The sequence below is a fragment of the Carcharhinus amblyrhynchos genome, chromosome X, assembly GCF_965287045.1.
Source record: "Carcharhinus amblyrhynchos chromosome X, sCarAmb.v2.hapA, whole genome shotgun sequence".
NCBI classification, from domain to species: domain Eukaryota; kingdom Metazoa; phylum Chordata; class Chondrichthyes; order Carcharhiniformes; family Carcharhinidae; genus Carcharhinus; species Carcharhinus amblyrhynchos.
This window is the reverse complement of record NC_137359.1, coordinates 11,657,775-11,682,913: the sequence shown is the minus strand read 5'-3', so window position 1 is coordinate 11,682,913 and position 25,139 is coordinate 11,657,775. Positions and strand designations below refer to the sequence as shown.

The 25,139-nt window shown below is 43.5% G+C and overlaps 1 protein-coding gene across 2 annotated transcripts in view; it reads right to left on the bottom strand.

Annotated features, from left to right (window-relative positions):
- LOC145361999 (receptor tyrosine-protein kinase erbB-4-like) overlaps positions 1-18,528 on the bottom strand; it is a 152,855-nt gene extending 134,327 nt beyond the window's left edge. For both annotated transcript variants that reach the window (XM_080218018.1, XM_080218017.1), the window contains exon 1: positions 18,287-18,528. In XM_080218018.1, the coding sequence (XP_080074144.1) occupies positions 18,287-18,353 (67 nt within the window). In that variant the 5' untranslated portion in view covers positions 18,354-18,528. The remainder of the gene's footprint in view (positions 1-18,286) is intronic.
- Between the last annotated feature and the right edge of the window lie 6,611 nt (positions 18,529-25,139).

Below are 25,139 nucleotides of genomic sequence, written 5' to 3'. Positions count from 1 at the left end.
TCAATAGTCTCCACACCTGCTAGGAAGCTGATGTAATATCAGCCAAAGTTCCTTATTCTTAATGAAATACACATTGATCCCTGTTGGAAAGTGCCTGTTTCTGGGCACTGGCTAAGGAGACTGCGAAGCTGGCTTGATTGATTAGCCCATGGATACTCACTGTTGAACCCCATGCTGTAAGAACAGCCACTCAGTTGGGGCAGAAGGCTGCCAGTACTCAGCCCTGTTTGTGAACAGAACTCCCCACTCACCTGACGAAGGAGCAGCGCTCCAAAAGCTAGTGGCTTTTGCTACCAAATAAACCTCTTGGACTTCAACCTGGTGTCGTGAGACTTCTTACTGTGCTTACCCCAGTCCAACGCCAGCATCAGTACTCAGCAAGTCAGAGCACAAGCTTCTAGAGAACAGGGCATCATCTGCACCCAAAGCAGAAAGTTGCAGAGAAGAGAGCGAGTCAATTCTAGGAGAATAATGGCAGGAAACATTTGAAAGGTCTGTAATCTGTGTGCAGTTTTGGTCGCCGTACTTACGCAAGGATATTTTGGCCTTGGAGGGAGTGCAGAGGAGGTTTACTAGGCTGATGCCGGAGCTGAGGGGGTTGAGCTATGAGGAGAGGCTGAATAAATTAGGCTTGTACTCGTTAGAGTTTAGAAGAATGAGGGGAGATCTCATTGAGACGTATAAGATGATGAATGGGATGGATAGGATAGAGGTGGAGAGACTCTTCCCGCTCAGAAAGGATAGTAGGACTAGGGGGCACAGCCTCAAGATAAAGGGGGGGGGCGGTTTAGAACGGAGTTGAGGAGGAACTTCTTCACTCAAAGGGTGGTGAATCTCTGGAATTCTCTGCCCATTGAAGTGGTGGAGGCTGCCTCGCTAAATATTTTTAAGACGCGGGTTGATGGGTTTTTGATAAGAGAGGGGATTAAGGGTTATGGGGAGAGGGCGGGAAAGTGGAACTGAGCCACGACAGATCAGCCATGATCTTATTGAATGGTGGGGCAGGCTCGAAGGGCTAGTTGGCCTACTCCTGCTCCTATTTCTTATGTTCTAATCTATTCTTTCACAAGTAGGACATCAGAATGCCTTTTCACCAACCTAAGCAGCATCAATAACCACATCTATATATAAAAAAAATGCAGCTGTAAATATAGCACCATATTAAAATAAAGCTTAGACCCTTGTCAGGTGTATTGCCATGACAATAGTCCAAATTATATGTAGATTTGCATATTTCTGAGGATTGAACTCAGTTTCAGCATCTTAAACCTCAACCAGGAACTTGGAGAATAAAACCTACTGTTCAAAACATGTTTACCTTGGGACCAAGGTAATATGACAATCACAGATCAAAGAGAAATTAAAATAAAAAGCTATTGCCCTTTGGAGGTCATACATCCCATAAAAAATTTGGAAACATTAAACAATGTTCTCCAAGTAAGGTACACAAAGTCACTTTTTTTTAAAATGCCTGCTTGGAGATGCTGACAGTTGAGAGTGAAGTCCTGTTCTGCAGGCACAGCCGTTCTCTTGTATCTGATACAAACAGCCATTCAACATGGGTGAACATCAACAGCGAGCATCTGTGGGGCATGGACTGTGGAGAGGGGTCAGTCAAGCCTGACCCTGTCCTCACCCATTGTACACACACACACACACACACACACACACACACACACACACACACACACACACACACACACACACACACACACACACACACACACACACTTCCTAGCATGGAGCAGGCACCCGGGCTGATTCGACTCCTCTAGAGCTCAGGATCTGCTGAGGCTATTGTAGCAGCCTGACTGTTGCCCTCACTGAGATTAAACAACCCAACTTGAACCTGGGACCTCTTGGTCATTGCAGTTGTTCTGAAACTATAGGCCAAGTGTGACACCCAGCATGTGTCCCCCTCCCCACCACAACCTGGATTTATACTCAGACAGTGCAGACAGTCACTGGCATTGCGACATAAAGGCACATGTTACTGAGGAGGTACATCAAAGAAATGGCTCAGTTAGCCCACTCCACGTACTGATCTCATGAGGGACATGCACTGCACACAGGGTGCCATTTACAGGGAAACAATCAGGTCAGAAAAACAGCCACCAGTATTCACAGCACGTTCAGGTTGTATTTGCTGTGTGGGAGCTTTCAGTGCTTTGTCGATTTTAAAAGCGATATTGTTTCTTGGACATTATTTCTGAAGCCAGCACTGTTGGTTCTCAGCTGCATTTCAGAGGCTGTGCTCTGATCCCACAGCGAGTGTGGCTGGGCTGGCGTTCATTAAACACATATTGGGAAAAATCTGCAAGGCTGCACCTTGTGAAATAGCAACGCCCATTCCAGATTGGTCTCGGACTGATTCACCCAGACACACCCTGGGCACAAATATTTCCAATCCAGTTCTGCAGGTGCTTTAACTCTTTGCGGTCTAGCTTACTATTTTCCCCAGAGAAGGCTCACATTATATGGTTACGGAGTGCTACAGGTCAACTTCTCTGAAGCCATTCCTCAGCCAAATCGTTTAGAAAGGCCTTGCTGACTGAACACACAAGGTTGTGTCAGGCTGCTGCAGATAGACCAAGGGGGCCCAGGTTTAACTTTTGTCTGGTCCAAGGTGCTCCATCTCAGCAATGGGTAAAGCAGCATGGAATAGGAGGAGAGTATTGCAATTGGCCTCTGTTATGCTGCACTAAGGATAAGGGAATAAAAGAAAAGGAAATCCAAGGATATTTACTAGGGAGAAGAACCAGTTTGGCTCTGATTCTCACCCCACGAGGAATAAACTTTGCCCAACCTTCCCCTTACTTCAGCAGCTCTTGTATGACGAATAGTTAACCAGAAAGATGTCAGTGCCCACAGAACGAGACCAGAGACTGCAGGGGGGGAAAATGAGCAAAAAGTCTTTCAGTCCATGACGCAAACAATCTGCAATCTGCTTTGGCCTTGAAAGAAACTCTGCAGTTACCAAGGGGATCAGGAATTCAAGCTGAGTATTATCCAGTGACTGTGCTGAGCCATACCATCTACCGCAAGGTCCAAGGCCCCTCTGCTCTCTTCTGAACTGAAGCAGGGTTTCACAAAAGCCCTGCTGGAAGTGGTTGCTGGCAAATTCTGGAAGGGGACAGAATGAGGCACAGCTGCAATGCTTTCATGGTCAAATAGCTTGTTGACATTGTTAAAGATCAGATCTGGGCCAGGCAACTGAGGGTGACTGGTACCTAAATAACTGATTACTCACCAAAAGGTATCATCAACACATGCACAGAAACATAGAAATTAGGAGCAGAAATAGGCCATTTGGCCCTTTGTGCCTGTTCCACCATTCATTATGATCATGGCTGATCATCCAACTCAATCACCTGATCCTGCCTTCCCCTCATATCCTATAGAAACAGGAGAAGAGCAGGAGGGAGAAAACCCTATTAATACTGATTCCAGAATCTCCTACCTCACATGCAAAATATATATCCCCTTTGTTGCAGGGGATGCTCAACACAATTTGCTTTCAGCAGAGGTCTGTTCCTCGACTGTTTTACTCATTTCTGCTCCAATTTCAGCATGTTAATATTGGAACTACATTCTCAAGCCTGGTGCTGTCAGTCCTGAGTTAAATAGCACAAGTCCACTTTACATGATCTCTGCATTTTAGCTTTTCAGTTGCTCCAAATGAGTAAACTTGTGCAGGAATGCATGTTACATTAGCATTTTGTTGTTTGTTTGTAGATAATTCATGACATTTGCTGTAACTAAAGCAATGATTTTTCTTTTTCACCTCCCACAATCCTCACGTAGCAGGAACCAGGCCTCAGAGTAACAGGGGACTTGCACAGGCAAATGTACCAAAAGCTCAGTTACAATGTGAAAATGGTTCCTGCTGGATATAATTGCAAGGCCATGTCACTATCACCGTTTTCCCTTTGGTGAAATTAGACAACATGTTGACAACAGTTATTGTGCTTAGCACAGAGTAGCTGCACATTTGGATAAATATTAAACGTCAGAGTAAGGATTATACAATGACAGATCAAAGCTTGGTCAGAGAACCCATATAGTGCACTGCCGTCTACCGAACAACGGTCTAGCAGACCGACGTCTGCAAAAGTCTTTTCAGACTGATCACAATCAGAGCCCCAATGTCCCAGCCATGGTTTCTGCTGCTGATTAGGATGAGGATCCAGCAACTCCCAATTGTGGATGTAGAAGGAAGGATAAGATTGGGGATTTGTCTAAGATGGCCCGACTGTTGGATAACCTGCTATTTATATAGACCAGACTAACATGTGAATAATGGTCAATTGAGTCAGTATCTGAGGGCTGGTAGTGTGCATGTGTGAGGAACAGTCTCCAAGTGTGACTGGACACCATCAAAAGGAAAGGAGGAACTGGAGGCAAGAGAGAAAGAAGGACAAATAAATAGATTTTTCAGAAAAGCTGGTCTGGCAACTTTTTCCCCCAAGACCGTCAATTGTTTCATCGTTGGCTATTAACGAGGAATAAACTTGTAGCCATGTACAGAAACAACATTGCAAGTCACAGTCAAAACAGTCAAGAGTCACTGGAAATGGTAAGAGTCACAGGTGCCTTTGTAAATATAGGATTCCATTCTCAGTTTTGTTCAGTATCAAAAATAACTTGTTAAATGAGGGAGAGCGTGATCATTGTAATTCAATGTAATCTCACCCAATGATGTCAATGAGTAAGTGATGACAAGATTGGCAGAGAAATTGCAAACTCGATAATATTATGACTTCAAGGCACCATCAGTCTCATGCTGCCAGCAATTGGGCAGTTTCCTCTTGCCACAGTTAAACCAGCAGCAGGCACCAAGACCATGAGGGAAACTCTCATTATTCTAACCATTTAACAATCCTGAAGGTTATAGCTGTAGGAGGCCTAATATAAAAGCAGCTCAAATTCATTTCAGAATGTGTGATGTGCTCTGATGTGTAATTGTAAAACAGCATCGTCACTGAAGCCTCCAATATCAACACCTTGCAGCAAGGTGGGGATGGCGCTACCCATTGACTGAAAGCTTAACTGGACCAGCCATCTGAACAAGAGCAGGGTAGGGGGTGACACACCTCATGTACATTCACAGCTTCTCCACCATCTACAAGGTTCAAGGTCAGGAGGGCAAGGAGTGCAGCTGCAATCACGCTGCATAAGCTTGACACCATCCAGGGTAAAGCAGTCCACTTTATCAGTGTCCTGGCCACCATTGTGACTGCACTGTATACAAACTAGAAAATGCACTGCAGCAGCTCACCAAGGTTACTTTGACAGCACCTCCCAACTGTGTCAATCCTACTGCTGAGAAGGCCAAGAGCAACAATGTCCTGGGAACATCGTCACCTTCAAATTCCCTCTGAATCACAGCACAATCAAACTTTAACACAAATCACTGTTCCTTCATCCTCAATAGGGTAATTCCCTATCCAGCCCCCTTGTAGGGGCAAGTGGGGGTGGGGGAGCACCAACAGTGCAGGAGCTCAATAACACCACCCAACATCTTCTCTGGACAGGATGGGCAATAAATTGCCCACATCCTGAGAACAAATAACAAAAAATGGCTGAATGTGTCATGCTTAGCAATTATTTCCAAATTGGCCAGCAGTTCTTCAATAGTTAAATTAAGGTGCTGCATAATCTCATGAGGAAGCTTCCTCAAACACAAAAAAGACTTTATTTGGGTTATGACAAGTACAGATTGAACACTGGCACTTGTTAGAAAAGAACTGCAAACAGGTGTGTTGTAGCTGGATAAAACAGAACAAACTTAATGTGTGTTTAGGGAGGTGGTGTTGGAGGCCAGGGTATTACAGTGCTGTGTGTGAACCTGTGATATTTAGTTTATGAAGTCACCACTTCAATTGACTGTCCTCCGAACCAGGGTTTTGATCATTTTTAAGTCACTCTAGCACCATTCTCTGGGGTGCTTTGACTCAGTAACTTTTTGTTTTGAACCACAGTCCCAATCATTGTCCTGTTTTGCGGACAACTTGCAGAGGCTCCAAAACAGAGTGATGGCTTGTGGGCCTGTAACTGCCTTCACACAGTAAGTTCCTTATTCCATTCCTGCCTTTGTGCGCAATTGCCAAGTGGATTGCAAGCATTTCTCCACAGGCAAAGATAGAACAATAAAATGATAGGATCTATTTTAATGGAGTCCTTTCACATACTGTACAGAAGCTGCGTTAAGTTTGCAAGTTAATGGTTTGGTCCCTCAGCATGTTTCTCTAATGAGCAATGGAGTTCGACAGACTCTGAACATCCCTGGTTCAATCAGTGGACCTCAGCTGGGGCAGTTATTGGTTTAATGACTGATTCAGGATGAGGAAATTGATCAATGTTGATCACTATCTAATGATCACTTGCTGGAGGTGTTGACGTCAACCAAGACTGAACTGTAATCAAATAAATAACTTCCCAATATTCCCCATTTCCTCACAAAGTCACCTGTTTCTCTTGCAAAAGAGTGAACTTTGGTATGATCAACGTCCCACACCCATGCAGGCCTTGACTGGAGAGTCAGAGCCAGATCAGGCAGCAAAGTTGAGTCACAAATGGAGGGCAGGAGACTAGGTGACAAGATGACACTGTAGTTAGCACTACTGCCTCACAGCACTTCGATTCCTAGCTTGGGTCACTGTCTGTGCAGAGTCTGCACGTTCTCCCCTGTGTCTGCGTGGGTTTCCTCCGGGTGCTCCGGTTTCCTCCCACAGTCTGAAAGACGTGCAGATTAGGTGCAATGGCCGTGCTAAATTCTCCCTCAGTGTACCCGAACAGGCACCGGAGTGTGATGACCAGGGGATTTTCACAGTAACGTCATTGCAGTGTTAATGTAAGCCTACTTGTGACTAATAAATGAACTTTAACTGGCTCCTTGCCAGTCAGGTGATGTTCCTGGACTAATAATCCAGAGGCCTTGGAGACAATTCAAATCCCACAACTGCTGCAGGAACTGAAATTCAAATTAATAAGTATGGAATAAAAAGCTAGTCCCTGTAATGAAAATCAGGAAACAGATTGTCCCATCTGACTCATTAATGACCTTTAGGGAAGGAAATCTGCTGCCTTTACCTGGTCTGGCCTAACACGTGACGTTTTTTTTAGTCATTTGTGGGCCATGTGTGTCGCTGGCTGGGCCAGCATTTATTGTCCATCCCTAGTTGCCCTTGTTCAGAAGGCAGTTGAGCATCAACCACATTACTGTGGCTCTGGAGTCACGTAAGGACAGCAGATTTCCTTCCCTAAAGGGACATTAGTGAACTAGATGGATTTTCCAATCCACAGCAATGTGGTTGACTACCCTCTGAATTAGCCTAGCAAGCCACTCAAATTGTATCAAACCGCTACAGAGAAAAGCACTGCGAGTGCACCTACATCATGTGGCCTGCAATGGTTCAAGGGCAACTAGGGGGTGGGTAATAAATGCTGATTGTCAGTGACAGTTGCATCTCAGAAGCAAATGAAAAGAGAAGTATTCTGAGCACCAATTTAGGGGCACAAAACTTTCTCACCAAGGCGACTTGAGTTTGGTTGGATCCATGATCAGGGTTAAAAAAAAAGAGCTAGTTTGAACTATTTTGACTTAGGGATCTGTCCCACTGTTTAAACTGCAGAAGCGCCAAATGGAAGTCAATTTGTCAGTCAGAGCCCAGCATTAATGAGTCTGGCAGATCAATCACACTGTTGGTGAAGTTCGTAAATCCCTCTTCCATCCCCAGGATTGGAAAAATACTGGGTGAAGTGAAAGCAGTCAAGGTAACCCCAATCCAAGGTAACCAACTGAAACAAACTTTGATCTTCACGTTCACAAAGCTGTTCATGTAACGCAACAAAAGACTATAAACATAATAGGATTTAAAAACTAAACTCGACACTGCCAGTCATTAAACTGAAAAATATTTTCTCATAATCTTAGCTCTGGCCCCTGGATTCTGGCCCAACCCAAATAGCAGGGTGAGATCATCCACTGTACACAGCTCCAGCTACCACAGATAATATTCAGTGAATGGCATCAATGTTAAACACATTACCTACACTCGCAGCCAGAGATAACTCAGCAAGTGGCTAAGCAACTTTCCCAGCACCCAGGCCACAGAAACTAGTGTCAGGTATGTGCTGGACATTCTTGCCAAGAAGAAAACAAAAAAAAATTAGTTCCTGGTGATTCTGAATAGACTCTCTCTCAGTTTTACAGCACAGAAAGAGGCCCTTCAGCCCATTGTATCTACAGCAGCCCTATCCTAATCCATTTCCCAGCACTTGGTTCATAGCCTTGTATGCTGTGGTGTTTAAAGTGCTCATCTAAATGTTTCTTAAGTATCCTGATGGTTCCTGCCTCTACAACCCCCCCCACCAACATCCCCGCCCCCCCTTGCAGGTTCCAGATCCCTACCACTCTCTGGATGAAAAAAGGTTTGTCCTCAAATTCCCTAATCTTAAATCTATGCCCTTCTAGAAGTGTTCTCCCTATGAGAAAGGGCTCTCAGCCCATCCAGATTTGCCTAGAAAATGGATTGGTTTTGTGATGGCTCAGTGATTGAATGCACTACCCAACATGATACGGAGTTGTGTAGAGAGGCTGCTAGTCACATCACTATTGACTTTTGAATGGTAGGAGATGATCTTTGGAGGGGGAATAGTAACAACACCACAGCTGAAGTCAAAGAGAGGCTGCTCCTGAATGCTATTCACTCACTCCGATGGAATATTCGTGTATGTGCAAACATCCAAGTTTTCTCCCTTGTCCCTGCTGAGCTTGCTGGAGGGAGTTGGGCTCCTGTAATTAGCCTCAGTGCTTTGAGGCTATTCAGCCCAGATCCTGAATGCTATCCCTCCAGAAATTGAGTGTGCATAAGTGTCCAGTAAGTGGAGGACTGAGGTCAGCTATGACGCCTAGAGTTGAAACTGCCAGGAGTCAGGAAGAATGAGTGAGATATATTGGAAGCCCCTGGAGTTGTAACATGGGGGAAGAGGTTGGAGAGGGCATAGGATGGTGGAAAGATCTGAAACCTTGGGTCATGCATGGATCCAGTCAGTCAATAAAAAAATCCAGCCCTGGTTCTCATAGGGATGATTCTGTGGTTGAAGAATCAGTAAGAGAGGCTGGTGTACAGAGAGAGAGAGAGACACACATACAATGTCAGTGATCAGCAAATATACAAAAGGTCATTGGAATAGTAATGTATAAAGTGTTGCACTGGAGATTTGCCAACATCAATCCCTATAGTTTCACTTTTTGTGCAATGTACTGTACCAATGAGTCTGAATTTCAATCTAAGAACATCACAGTGATTTGGTTCTCATGACCTCAGTCAAGTTATCTGCAGCTGAAAGGGCAAATAGCCTTGGCCCAGTTTGCCTTTCGATGTGGCCCGCTCTTTGTTGGTCATACACCTGTTCCTCAGTTTTGTTTACCTTCTCAGAAACAATGTAGATTAGTGCAATGACTCAGCACACATACACTGTCACATAGAGAGCATTCTTTATATAAAGTTACATCTGGATTTACCAATTATTGAATCCCACCGCTGCAGAAGGAGGCCAGTCAGCCCATCTGGTCAGTACTGACTTTACAGCAGAGCATCTGACCCAGGCCTATCCAATTTATTATTGTCACATGTATTAGCATACAGTGAAAAGTATTGTTTCTTGTGTGCTACACAAAACATACTGTTCATAGAGAAGGAAACGAGAGAGTGCAGAATGCACTCTTACAGTCATAGCTAAGGTGAAGAGAAAAATCAACTTAATGCAGGGTAGGTCCATTCAAAAGTCTGACAGCAGCAGGGAAGAAGCTGTTCTTGAGTCGGTTGGTACGTGATCTCAGACTTTTGTATCTTTTTCCCAATGGAAGAAGGTGGAAGAGAGAATGTCCGGGGTGCGTGGGGTCCTTGGTTATACTGGCTGCTTTTCCCGAGGCAGTGGGAAGTGTAGACAGAGTCAATGGATGGGAGGCTGGTTTGTGTGATGGATTGGGCTACATTCACCACCCTTTTGAAGTTTCTTGCGATCTTGGGCAGAGCAGGAGCCCAGACCAAGCTGTGATACACCCAGAAAGAATGCTTTCTATGGGGCATCTGTAAAAGTTGGTGAGAGTCATAGTGGACATGCCAAATTTCCTTAGTAGAGGCTTTGGTGGGCTTTCTTAACTATAGTGTCAGCATGCCGGGAGGGGGGGCGGGGGAGGAGGAGGAGAAAGGAAGAAGAAGAAGAGAGAGAGAGAACCAGGACAGGTTGGTGATCCGGACACCTAAAATCTTGAAGCTCTCGATCCTTTCTACTTCATCCCCATTGATGTAGACAGGGGTCTGTTCTCCTTTACGCTTCCTGAAGTTGATGACAATCTCCTTCATTTTGCTGACATTGAGAAAGGGATTATTGTTGCTGCACCAGTTCACCAGATTCTCTGTCTCATTCCTGTACTCTGTCTTGTCATTTTTTGAGATCTGACCCACTATGGTGGTATCGTTGGCAAACTTGATAATTGAGTTGGAGGGGAATTTGGCCGCACAGTCATAGGTGTATAAGGAATACAGCAGGGGGCTGAGAACACAGCCTTGAGGGACACCAGTGCTGAGGATTATCATGGCCCCACAACCCCATGTATTTAACCTGCTAACCTACACATCTTTGGACACTAAGGGGCAGTTTAACATGGCAATCCACCTAACCCACACACCTTTGAACTGTGGGAGGAGACTGGAGCACCCAGAGGAAATCCACACCGACATGGGAAGAACGTGCAAACTTCACACAGACAGTCACCCAAGACTGGAATTGAACCCGGGTCCCTGGTGCTGTGAGGCAGCAGTGCTAACCCACTGTGACATTCCCTCAAATTAAACCATCATTGTAGGAGCGTTATAATTCAAAACATCAAACCTTCTCTTTCAGGCAATGACTCCATCTATCATCGACCTATCATACAAAGATCTCTCTTCCCATCACATCAAATTAAACAAGTTGCCAACCAGAAATGGAAAGTGGTGAATATTGGAGCGAAGGCCGAGTCTGCACATTCTCCCCGTGTCTGTGTGAGTTTCCTTTGGGTGCTCCGGTTTCCTCCTATAGTCTGAAAGACCTGCTGGTTAGGTGCATCGACCATGCTAAATTCACCCTCAGTGTACCCGAACAGGAGCGTGGTGACTCGGAGACTTTCAGAGTAAATGTAAATCTTCTTGTGACTAATAAATTAACTTTAGAAGGCTGTTTCTCACACATCAACAAAATAAGCTCAATGTGAACAGTTGATTATAACACAAAAGTCACATCCAAGGTTTGGTGAATATTCAAACACAAAACATTCAATCGTTTTTAAAGTGCTTTTGCCAAAGATGGTCAATGTTGGAACTAAGTTTGGCACTGTGCTGCTCCTGTGCCCAGCCAGGTGACCAGACATTGGCAGGAGCCTTTGGTGGGAGTAGTCTGCTCAGATGGCCTGGCATTGAACAATTCTGGCCTCACTTCATCTCCGTACATGCACATCTAGCAGATAATACAAGAGGCAAGAAATCTGGCTTGCCTTTTTTTTGCCCCCTGTTGAAACTAATTGTCACACCTCTACCACAACACACAGCAGCTCGTTGGTCCTGTGACATTGTTAGTCTACAGAGCAGTTGCGAACTATAAAGATGAGGTGAGCAATGTATATAATTCTTCAAAATAAATACAGCCTCTCATGTTGAACTGGATTTGTGGTGTGTTCTGATTGATTGCGATTCTATCCTTGATGTTAATGGTTCGAAAAAAAAAATGTGGTTATGTTGAAACCAAAGATGATATTCCACCCATACTATTCACTAATGTCAAAGATTTCCACAGCATCACTGAATGAAGATTGTGTCACTATTAAATATTAAAAATGGTAAGCCTTTCCCTGTTGTTAATAGTATTTACTTCCTTTGAGACTTAGGGGAACGAAAGGGAGCAAATAACTAAGCTGAACACTTGCCTATAGCAAGACAGCTCTGGAAGGTCCGAAGGTGTCAGCCACGGTTCAGTGGGTAACACGCTTGCATTTGATTCAAATGGCTGTAGTTCATCTTCCGAGTTGCAAATAAAGGACCCTCCTGCCTTCTCAAAAGGGGATGTAAAAATCCCCATGACATCATTTGGAAAAAAGAGCAAGAAATTCTCCTGGTGTCCTGGTCAACCAACCAACAACATCATTAAAACAGATAATCTGGTCATTTCTCTCATCGTTTAAGAGATTCTTGCTGTGCACAAATTGGGCTGGCAATCGAAGACTACAACGCAAAAGTATTTAATTAACTGTAAAGCACACCGAGACACTCAGATTGTGAAAGGCGCTATACAAATGCAGGAACTTTCCTTTCCATTACAATCTTAATGGAAGTTCTTGCATTCAATGGTGTTGGAGTCTGAACATCATACATACTCATATCATAGTGTAACCTAGGGCATAACAACATTACTTCCTTGACGCTTGGGTCTTTCAAGTGGGTTCTCCTTCAATCCCTTCAAGTAGAGACTGAATAAACACTTGGTACAACAAGAATCAATGCAAATTGAGAAGATGCTTTCTTTCACAAGAGGATGAACACATGGAAGAGCAGTTATGGTCAAAATGACTTGAATCCAAACACAGCTTATTGTCACAAAACTAATACAACAAAGAACATACCACAATTTTCCATATTAGTCGCAGAACCAAACGTTACAGTACAGGAGGTGGCCATTCAGCCCATCAGGTCTGGATCAGCTCTCCAAATGAGCATTTTAGTCAGTGCCATTCTCCTGCCTTCTCCCCATAAGCTTGCACTTACTTTCTTTTCTGATAACAGTCTTATTCCCTTCTGAAAGCTTCGAATGAATCTGTGTCTACCGCACTCTCAGGCAGAGCATTCTAGACCCAAACCACTCTCTGCATGAAAAGCTTGTCATCTTGTTTTTGCTTCTTTTGCCAATTACTTTAAATCCGTGCCCTCTTGTTCTTGATCTTTCATGAGTGCTAACAGACTCGTCTTTCCAGACCCCTCATGGTTGTGAATATTTCTAGGAAATCTCCTCTGTCTTCTTTTCTCCCAGGCAATCAGTCTCAACTTCTTCAATCTGTTTTCATATCTGAAGTTTCTCATCCCTGGATCCGCACCCGCTTTAAGTTCTTCACATCCTTCCTAAAGTGCAGCCCCCAGAACTGGTCACAGTACTCCAGCTGAGGCCAAACTGGTGTCTAATACAAGTTCAACACAACCACCTTGCTCTTGTACTCTATGCCCCTATTAATAAAACCTAAATATTATATGCTTTATTAACTGTGCTCTCAAATCTCTCCCACCTTCTTCAATGCCTTATGCACATATACACCCCACTCCTGCTCCTGCGCCCTGTATACAATTCTACCCTTTATTTTATAGTTTCTCTATGTTTTTCCTACCAAAATGAATTATTTCATATTTATTGCACATCATCTGCCACCCGCCTGCCTATTCCAACAACTTTTCTTTGTCCTTTAGAAGTTCTACACAGTTCACAATGCTTCCAAGTTTCACATTGTCTTCAAGTTTTGAAATTATGCCCTGCATCCCAAGGCCTAGTTCATTAATACATATCAGGAAAAACAAGGGTCCCAATACCCTGGGGAACAGCACTACAAACCTTTCTCCAGCCCAAAAAATATCCAGAAATCACAACTCTGTTCCCTGTCACTCAGCCAATTCTGTATAAATGTGTTACTGTCCCATTTATTCCATGAGTTATAATTTTTCTCAAGTTGCTGTGTGGCACTGTATCAAATACCTTTTGAAAATCCATGGGCACAACATTACCCTCATCAACCCTCTCTATTACCTCTTCCCAAAATTACAGCAAGTTAGTTAAACAAGACTTTCCGCTAAGAAATCCGTACTGGCTTTCCCTAAATTAACCCGCACTTGTCCATGTGACTGTTGATTTTGTACTGGAGTATTGTTTAACTTTCCCCACCATCAAATTTAAACTGAATGTAGTTGCTGGTCACCGTTTTTTTGAAGAAAGGTGTAACATTTGCAATTCTCCAGTATCAACAAAATGAATGAAGTCTTTAGCAATGATAAAACAAGCTGAAACAACTAAACCTAGCTCAAATATTTTAGCTAACCCTCAGCTTAAACACTTTAAAAACACTTGCATGAATGTGCTAAATCTGCTAAACGGCTTTTTGAAACCTCTGTGAAAATTTTCCCTCTAGGAAAATAGTTTCAGCTGAACTAACGGGACTTGAGAAACAATTCATTAATATAGCACCTTTCATTACCACTGGACCTCTCAAAGCACATTATAGCTAAGTGAGTCACTTGTTATGTAAGAAATGGGGCAGATAATTTGCACACAACAAGCTGCCCCAATGTGATAATGACCAGATAATCTCTTTTTGCAATGTTGATCAAGGGATAGATATTGGTCAGGACACTGGGAAGAAGTCCCCTGCTTGTCTTTGAGTGATACCATGGTCCACCTGATAGGTGTAGGGCAGATAGAGCCTTGATTTGACATCTCATCCAAAAGATGACACCTCTGACAGTGCAGTACTTCCAGCAGAATGCACTGCCATGTCATCTTTGATTGAGGATGACACTGCATCATACATATATTGAAACATCTGAAAAAGCTGTTCCAAGGAGAAAAGAGAGCTTGAAAATTAAAGGTGCCTAGAGAGAACATTAAAAGCTTCATTTCATCCAGGTAGAGGTCACAGACTCTGCCAGCCAAATCCTCTGTGTGACATATACTTGCTAAACATTTACACTGAATAAGGCCAGTTCAATTAGTTAAAGATTTTTCTTCAGAGACAAGCTCAAAACCAATTTCTCCATTGTTTAAGAATTATTAAAATCATGCAAAATAGTTCCTGTATGTGATTTGACATAGCTGGGCAAGCTATCACTCTCATCTGCTCTGAAATCAAGAATTTTACTGCCTCTGGGAGTTTTATGCAAAGCTGTGCTATTGAAGAGGAAATTGCACTCCACATGGCAAGTAGACAGCTGTAGGATTTACTGCTGAGCTGGATCACATCTTAGAGAGAGATAAAGGCAAAATACTGCAGATGCTGGAATCTGAAACAAAAGCAGAAAATGCTGGAAAATCTCAGCAGGCCTAACAGCATCTGTGGAGAGAGAATAGAGCCACTGTTTTGAGTCTGGATGACCCTTCGTCAGAGAGAGCCATCATTATATAGAGAGATGCTGTTTTATAAAATACCAGATAAAGAAACCAGTGCTTTAAAGGGAAGCGAAGCGAAGCAACAACTTGCATTTATATGGCACCTTTAAAATCAAAAGAAGGTCCCAAGGCTGCAGTCAGGAATCATATTGTTGAAGACTTTGACGAGGTCCTTTCAGTGCTAGGTCCACCTGACCTCAGCACAATGACTATCATGAGGTTAAGTGGACAATGCCATTCTCCAAACACCTCGCAGTGCTCTTGTAGCTGCCATCCAAGATGCAAAATATTGCAGGCATGATTCCCTTCTCTGATTTTTCTTCTCCTTCTGCAGGGAAATGTCGTCTTTCCTGCTTAGTGTCTCCTAAATGCTTTGTTAGAATGTGGATTGAGCAGATTGAGAATCAAACCTGCCCACATTCCTACTGGATGGTGCGGCAGCGAGATAAATGTTTGGAAATTTTGCTTACTTTTACTCTTTTGGGCGAGAGGGAAGAAACCATTCCATGGGAGGTACCACAGGACGGATGGAAGTTATGGCAGACACAGACTGTGGAAAGAATGAGCTTGATGGGTGACAGCTATGCATAAATATCTGATAAATGGCAGTAAACTGCAGCATCAACAACAATTTGCAGTTATATAGCATCCTGATCTGAACAGCTCTGTGATGCAATCCTCTGTGCTCTACAGGCTGTTCCCAGGGGGACACACCCAGACAAACATCAACTGCTGCTGGAGGGTCATCAATTCGATGAAAGACACCCTTTGGTCTGCCCAAAACCTGTTGGTCTGCCAGAGCCAAAAGCTGTTGATGACCAAGGGTTGCAGACTGGTATTTTCCAAGGTCCAGGACTACGTGCTGAGGGACACACTTAAGCTTGGGGCAGCCATTGTAAGGAGAAATGGGGAAGGCGGCTGTGTAAGGCCTTTCAGCCAATGCAGACCAAGGGGCTAGCAACTGGGCAAAACCCCACAGACTGTGTGCTTAATCCTAACGCTATGCAAATGTATTTGAGCACCGTAGAGTGCAATATGGCCAACATATATAAAGAATTGCACTCTCTACAATGAAAATGTTGAAATGTTTGTAATGTTCCCATTACTGAACAGATACACCTCAGAGTGCATCTTGATCTTAAGGGAAAATGTGAATATCATTGCACTTTACTGTTAAAACTAACCATTTAAAATTGTTGTGTCTTTCAGATTTTATATGAATAAAATATATTTTTTTGTGAAGGACCCAAAACACTTCACAGAAGCCTAACCAGACAAAAAATAATTGTGTAGTCTTAAATTGAGGGGGGAGGGGTATCAGAAGAGAAATTTAGGAAGAGCATTTCAAGCATAGGGTCCAAATATCTGAATGCTCAGCTGTCAATGCGAAGGCAGAATGAACAGGAGACCCAAGTCAAATAAATGTATAGTTCGGGGGTGGGGGGGCGAAGAGGTGGGAAGAAAGATAGAAAGGACAAGGTTCCAAAGGAATTTGGACATGAGAATTGGGAGGTGTGCAGGACAGGTTAGATGGACGAGTTTATATAAGGGTGGGAATACTTATAAATAGAGCAAGGATGGACTTCAGCAGCATATAGACTGGGGTAGGGAAATCTGGCTGACGCATTCGAATAAATAGTCTCAATTTAAATTGACAAAGTCATCCAGGAGCTTCTTATGCTTACTGTTAAAGAGGAGGGTGGGGAGGAGGTTGAAGACCATCAAGAGAAGAGAACGGGATGAATTTCCATCCAAACAAGAGTGAATATGCTTGTGTGAAGCACACATTAATAGGCAAAACTACATTTCAACTAGCAGAAAGGGCAGCAAGCAACATTATTACAGCAGAAAGGGCAGGTTCGGAAAGAAAGGGTTAAACCTGTAAGAGTCTCTGCAGTCAAAACTCCAAATCACTACATTAACTTGACCTTGGATTTTTAAAAATGTCTGTCCCAGCATCATTTAAATAAATATTCCAAATCATCAATACAATTAAAACTGTATTATAATTTGAAGGTTCTTAAATTTAATGCGTAAATATTTACATTTCTATAGCACCGTCATGCATGCAGAAAATTACTTGGAAGTACAAAATACACAGGAACTGATTCGCAAAGAGCCAAGATCCCACGAAAGAAACAAGTGTCCAGATCATCTTGAACATGCTTTTACAACTTTGTAACTAGCTCCTGGTGCACAGTTCTGCAGTTACAAACATGCTAGGATTCATCGGGGTTCTCTGCCAAGTCAGTGACATCAACAGTCGAAAAGCAGCGTGGGGACTGTATATTGACCCAGGTTCTAGACTGCACTCCATAGTGGCATCGTAGATCCTTAAGAGTGGATCGGGACACTGGCATCAGGACAGAAGACACGGTTTCTGGTCAAGTGGAGAACTTGCATTTGGGCATTATTCCTTTACCAGCCGACACATAAAGAAGCACCAAGTGTGAAAGCGCCTACAAACTCAGGCAAAGACTGAACGAACACTTTAAAGTTATACTGAGCTTCATCGCATTTAATCACCTAACAAAGGTGACTATCGCAAACAAGTGCTAATGAGTAAAACTTGAAACAATTAAACATTACTTGTGGTAAATGTGGTCAAACGTCCACCCTGTCACAATGTCTGGCTGTGATTTTCGATTTTTAAAACCTCATTCTGAGTTGGCTCTACACAAATGAAAGGCGCTTTTAAAAGCAAGTGTGAAGTTCAAAGCTTTCCCTGGTTTTGGTTCTTGCTCCCACTCCACATTAACTCAAGTTGTCCATTAACCTGATTTTACAGCCAGTTAACACTTTGATTGCCGGGTCCACAGGCAGGTTCTGCCAACCCCGAGACAGACACTCCCATAAAACAGCCTCAATTTATCGTTAGATGGTTGCGCAAAAACTTTAAACAAACAGGTTTTCATAGCTTCAGTTTCCGTCTCGACAAAAGCTGGTCATAGAAACTTACATTCAAAAAACACGACAATTTTAAACGGCTATACGAGAAAAACACACCAAGTTAGTCAGACCAAAAGTTCTGTTTGTCATAATCAGAAATAATAAATCACCTTTATGATTAAAAGATACAAAGTGTAGGATCGAGCCCACCAACCTGACTGAGAGCTAACACCATTTACAATCCACAGTAAGCATATTCCCAACACCTGCAAATTTCTCATCTTCTGTATTCCAGATTGCGCTCTCTTCTAAGAAATCACTTCCATAACGTGTTTGTCTTTAAGAGACGGCGCGATGAGCGGGATCCAGCGTTTGAAAACTTTGAGAAATGTTTTCAAAGTTTCTGATTTCCACCCTCGAGTAAGGAACTCATGCAACCCGCTCCAAGTCACTCTCACGCTGAGTACTATCAATTATATTGAGCTGATATGACACATGTGGTGTGGGCAGCTCTCCAGCTTTCGGAGGCCAATCGCATCAGCAGGAAGGTGTGAAACATACATCTCCAGAACTTTCATCAATCGGAGTTTCCCGGGGGGTTAATGAATGAATGAAGCTGGCGATATTATGAAGAAATACTATTTAAACTGGCTGATTTTGTGTTATAACCTTCCCAAAATATAAGTTGTTCAGTTCATCGCCTTACAGCAATATTGACTGTACAGGGCTGATTTAAGTGTCGCGAGCACAAGGGAATACAAATAAAGATTACATGAATCGAGTGGAACAAACATTTTATTTTGCAGTCAGTCATCCTTAAATCTAAAATGTAAGAATTTCTGTGCAACGGCTATGAATTAAAATGCCTTAAATATATAATCGATACTAAAAAAAAGTCCTGCTATTGCAACTCCCCAAGTTTCTTCTTACTGTTTTCAGGTGTTTATTCAGATGGCTGTATAGTCCCGTGATTATACGTACTGGAGTCAAGCCAGCCAAAACCTGAAACGCAGGTACTTACCAGGAGGGGGCAGGAGTGGCGACCTTCATTGTACTCTTTCGCTGAGTATTATGGAGGGCAATTGTTAACCCTCCATTATTGTTCCAATGGCACTGCTGCCTCACACTTCCAGAGATCTGGGTTTGATTCCCGGCTTGGGTCACTGTGTGCGTGTGGAGTTTGCACATTCTCCCCGTGTCTACATGGCTTTGCTCCAGTTTCCTCCCACAGTCTAAAGATGTGCAGGTTAGATGGATTGGCTATGTTAGTGCATGGGGATAGGGTGGAGGGGAGAGGCTGAGTGGGATGCTCTTTCAGAGAGTTGATGCAGACTCAATGGGCTAAATGGCCTCTTTCTGCACTGTAGGGATTCTATAGTACTTTATTTGCTCCAATTCTCACCTATATACTGCACCCAGAAACATCATCAAAATGTGTGGGTTCAGCTTCCACATGCACACCCATGACACCCTCAGCTCTACCTCAACACTATCTTCCCAGACTCTTTCGCTACTTGCCTCCTTAGGCTGCTTGGCCAGCATCCAGTGTTGCATGAACTTCATTTTCCTTTTTGTTGAACAGTATGTGAAGACCCAAACCATTGTCTTTAGCCCCTGCCACGACTTTGTATCCTTGCCAATTCCAACCTTCAGCATGGATAATGCCTCAGGCCTAACGTGCTTTGTAACTACCAGCCTCATATTCTCTCCACTACAACACCTATTTGTATCTCCACCTCGATGTTACTGCCTGCTTCCATCTCATAGAGTCAGCATGGAAACAGGCCCTTTGACCCAACTTGTCCATGGCACTTCTTTCTTTTTTAAACCACTAAGCTAGTCCCAGTTGCCCACATTTGGCCCATATCTCCCTATACCCATCTTACTCATGTAACTGTCTTAGGCCACTGGCTACAGAAACCCAAAAATACGTTGGCCGTAATCAGGTCCGACTACTCCAATATTCACCCAGTCAGCTCCTCCTTCTTCAAGTCATAAACATTAAGCCCATCGAACACAATGTTGCTGTATCTACCCCACACACTCAGCAGCCCTATCGCTGCTGACCTACATTGGCATCAACATCTCCAAATGCTCTTATCCTTGTATTTAAATCTCTCTGTGGCTTTACTCCTTCCTCCCTCTGAAGTTACACCTTCTTCCCAGCCCAAACCCTCCATATCGCTTTGAGTGCACCTCCCCTTCCTTCATTCCACTTCCTGGCAGCTGGACCTTCAGTGGCACAGTGGTTAGCATTGCTGCCTCACAGTGTCAGGGACCAGAGTTTGATTCTGACCTTGGGTGACTGTGTGGAATTTGCACATTCTCCCTGTGTCTGAGTGGGCTTCAAAGAACAAAGAAAAGTACTGCACAGGAACAGACCCTACACCCTCCAGGCCTGTGCCAATCACGATGCCCTAATTTAAAAAAATCTTCTGCCCTTACTCAGTCCGTATCCCTCTACTCATGTATCCATCCAGATGCCTCTTAAATGTTGCTAATGTGCCTGCTTCCATCACCACCTCTGACAGTGCATTCCAGGCACACACCACTCTCTGCATGAAAAACTTTTCCCACACATCTCCCTTAAACTTTCCCTCTCTCACCTTGAACCTATGCCCCCTTGTAATTGACACGTCCACCCTTGGAAAAAGTCTCCAGGTGCTCCAGGTTCCTCCCACTGTTGAAAGATTTGCAGGTTAGGTGAATTGGCCAAGATAAGCACGCAGGGTTACAGGCTAGGGAGGAAAAGATGGCCTAGGTAAGATGCTCTTTCAGAGAGACTTAATAGGCTGGATAGCCTCTTTTTACACTGTGCGGAGTCTATGGGATCTAAGATTAGCACTCATGAAGGACCAAAGACTCGCCTATTTTGTATGGTTTAAGGTGGACTTTCATTTATGTACTACCTTTCACATTCAAACCGCTTTACAGCCACTGAAGTACTTTTGAAGAACAGTCACTTGTGGTGCCCTCACCTATTGAGTAATCAAGACACTGACAACAGTTCAGTTTAAAAAAGGAATTCTCACTCATATAGGAGTAATTCATTGGTTGGGAAGAGTGAAGTATATTTTATGTAAGGCAACATGTACACAGTAGTTATATTACTCTAATTACTGGACTGGTTGATGGGTTTTTGATGGGAGAGGGGATTAAGGGTTATAGGGAGAGGGCGGGAAAGTGGAACTGAGCAGCGACAGATCAGCCATGATCTTATTGAATGGCGGGGCAGGCTCGAAGGGCTAGATGGCCTACTCCTGCTCCTATTTCTTATTCTTATGGTAACTCAGAGACTTGGACACATCCAATATGAACTGGAGTCCGTTTACCATCATAGTAGTTTGAGATCTGAACTTTGTTTAGATAAAATGGTGGAACCTGTAAAATGTCTTTTGAGAAGTTGAAATCCTTAAAAATTCCCAACAATTTCACTAATAACCTTTAAGAGAAGAAACCCATCCTGGGTGTGAATGCAGTCTCACACCAACATCCGGCAATGACGGGCCGAATGATCCAGCACAGGAAACCATTCTCTGACCCCGGGGGGCGGGTGGTCTTTCGGGTCATTCTCTGACCCTTGGAAGTCTTGCAAGACAATTCAGTTTTATTAAATCAAGGAGCCTTTCGAGCGACACCCAGAGGCTCAGAATGAAAATGCAATAATATTGCAACTGGGGTTCTAGCTTTATAAATGAGTGCTTCTGGCAATTATGAAATACTCAAACAAGCTATACTTTAAGTATGTTACCATTAAATGTTAGAATCTGGGTTTGTGCCCCTGATGTCCCCGACACAACAAATCCCTGATCTTGATCCTCGGATGGGACAGAGGGAATTGTTCGCTATCGCTGATACTCCATCCACTGGCCAGTTATAGAATAACGGAGGAAATTCTGAGCACTGAAAATCATGATGATCAGATGTCTAAAAATGAGATGTCGACCTGGTGAAGCTATAACACAGGACGACTTACGCACCAAACAGTATGGGCAGCAAGTAATAGACAGAGCTAAGCGATCCCACAACCAGCAGATCAGATCTAAGCTCTGCAGTCCTTCCACATCCAGTCGTGAATGATGGTGGACAATTAAACAACTCACTGGAGGAAGAGACTCCACAAATATTTCCATCCTCAATGATGGGGCCCAGCATTTCAGTACAAAAGATAAAGCTGAAGCATTCCAACAACCTACCACTGATATTAGGCAAACAGGTCTTTGTTTTGTCTCTCCTTCCTTTCTTAGTGGGGTGACATTTGCTAAATCCCAGTTGCAAGAACCTTTCCAGAATCTGTGGTGCAAAATTGCCCAGGTATGTCCCACTCTCAGAAACAGAACAGATCCAGTCTGGCCAATTACTGTCTCATCAGCCTAATCTAGATCATCAACAAAGTGTTGTCGACAGTGTTATCAGCACACACTCAGTAATAACCCATTCACCAAAACTTAGTTTGAGTTCCGCCGGGGTCACTTGGCTTCAAGTCTTATGGCAGACATGATCTAAACATAGACAAAGGAGCTGAATGCCACAGGTGGCGAGTGACTGCCCTTGATATCAAGGAAGCATTTGAAAGTATGGCATCAAGGACACCAAGCTAAATTGAAATTAATGGGAATCAGGGGGTTGGAACTCTCCACTTGTTGGAATCACACCAAACACAAAGGAAGAGGTTGTGGTTGTTGGAAGCCAATCATCTCAGTTCCAAGACATCACTGCCAGAGTTCCTCAGGGTAGTATCTTCGACACAACCATCTTCAGCTGCTTCATCATTAACTTACCCCTCATCATGTCAGAATGGTCACTTATGATTGCACTATGTTCAGCGTGATTTGCGACTTTCAGATACTGAAACAGCCCATGTCAAATTCAGCAAGACCTGGGCTGACATGACATTGCTGTTTAAGTGTTAAGTAATGACCATCTCTGAACCCCTACCATCAACATGCAGAGGGTTACCATTGGCCAGAAACAGAATAAGACCAGGCATATAATTATCATGACTACAAAGGTCAGTGGTTGGAAATGCTGTGGCAACTCACCTCCTGACTCCCCATAGCTTGTCCACCATCTACAAGGCATAAATCAGGAGTGTGTTGGAATATTCTCCACTTGTTGGATGAGTGCAGCAGCAACAAATCAAGATGCTTGACACCATCCAAGGCTAAACAGCCCGCTTGATCCAAAATTTACTTCTTCCACCACTGATGCACAGTGGTAGCAGTATGCACCATCTACAAGATGCACTGCAATAACTCGCAAAACCTTACAAACCCGTGACCTCTACCATCCCAAAGGCCAAGGGTAAGACACATCGTACATCACTACCTAGAGGTGCCCATCCAAGTCACTCACCATCCTGACTTGGAGATTGGTATGGCTCCTGCTCTGCCCAAGACCGCAAGAAACTACAAAGGGTCGTGAATGAAGCACAATCCATCACACAAACCAGCCTCCCATCCACTGACTCCATCGACACTTCCCGCTGCCTCAGAAAAGCAGCCAGCATAACCAAGGATCCCACGCACCCTGGACATACTCTCCTGCACCTTCTTCCATCGGGAAAAGGATACAAAAGTGTGAGGTCATGTGCCAACTGACTCAAGAACAGCTTCTTCCCTGCTGCCAGACTTTTGAATGGACTTACCTCGCACTAAGTTGATCTTTCTCTACACCCTAGCAATGACTGCAACACTACATTCTGCATTCTCCCCTTTCCTTCTCCATGAATGCTGTGTTGTCTGTATAGCGTGCAAAATATTTTTCATGTATATTAATACGTGACAATAATACATCAAAAAAATTTCACTGCTCCTTCAGTCACCAGATCTATACCATGGATTTCCCTCTGTAACAGGACTGTGGGTGTCACCAGGGTCTATAGCAGTTCAAGAAGGTAGCTCAGCACCATCTTCTTAAGGGGCAATTAGAGATGGGTAATAAAGTTGCTGGCCTAGCCAGCAATGCCTACATCCTATGAAATAATTTAAATTATTTGACAAGGTTGAGAGGTGTGGAGAGGGGTCTGCGAAGAAATTCATAGCCAAGCTGGAGTAATTTCCACAGGGATTTTGGAGCCAGCTATATGTCACTGGTCACATTCTCAGTGCAGGACTGAGGCTGGAGCACTACATACAAAGATGCTATTTTTTGAATGAAAGCTTAAATTGAGTCAATCTGCTGTCCGAGGTGGATAGTAAAGATCTCAGAGCACCATTTAAGAGTTGGGGAATTCTCCCCAATATCCTGAGTTCTGACGAAGGGTCATCCAGACTTGAAGTGTTGGTTCTCGCTCCACAGATGCTCAGGCCTAGTGGGATTTTCCAGCATTTTCTATTTTCGTTTCAGATTCCAGCATTTGCAGTATTTTGCTTTTATCCTAATTAATATTCATCCTTGAAGCAACACCTAAAATGATCTGCCATGTGCAGTACACATATTGGTCGTCACAAAATACATGCTAAATAAATTCAAGCCCTTCTTTCATATTTCCTGCATTACAACTGACTAAATGTCAATTACACTTTTATTGGTTGTAGAGCTTGAGGATGTCCTGAGATTACAAATGTTGTAAAAATGCAAGTTCCTTCTCCCAATCATCTTTAAACAAACTTTATCTTGACATGCATAGAACTAAAATTACTTATTTTAATGATAAAAAGTTTCTCGCAGCAGATTCAGAACTGGTCTCAGCTGCATTAGAAACAACGGTCATACTTATGAAGCCTGGTCCACAAGTCAAAGGCATCATCTATCACCATGGTTTAGATATACTGCTCAAATAAACTGATTTAGAGTGTGCAATGATGTTTTTTGTTAAAATTAATCATTTGAAATCATAAAGTGCATTTGATTAGCCTTTGATCCCCACAATAAAACAGCTTACTTTCCTTAATGGGCAGCATGGTAGCACAGTGGTTAACACTGCTGCTTCACAGCTCCAGTGACCTGGGTTCAAATCCCAGCTCGGGTCACTGTCTACATGGAGTTTGCACATTCTCTGTGTCTGCGTGGGTTTCTTCCAGGTGCTCTGGTTTCCTCCCACAATCCAAAGATGTGTGGGTTAG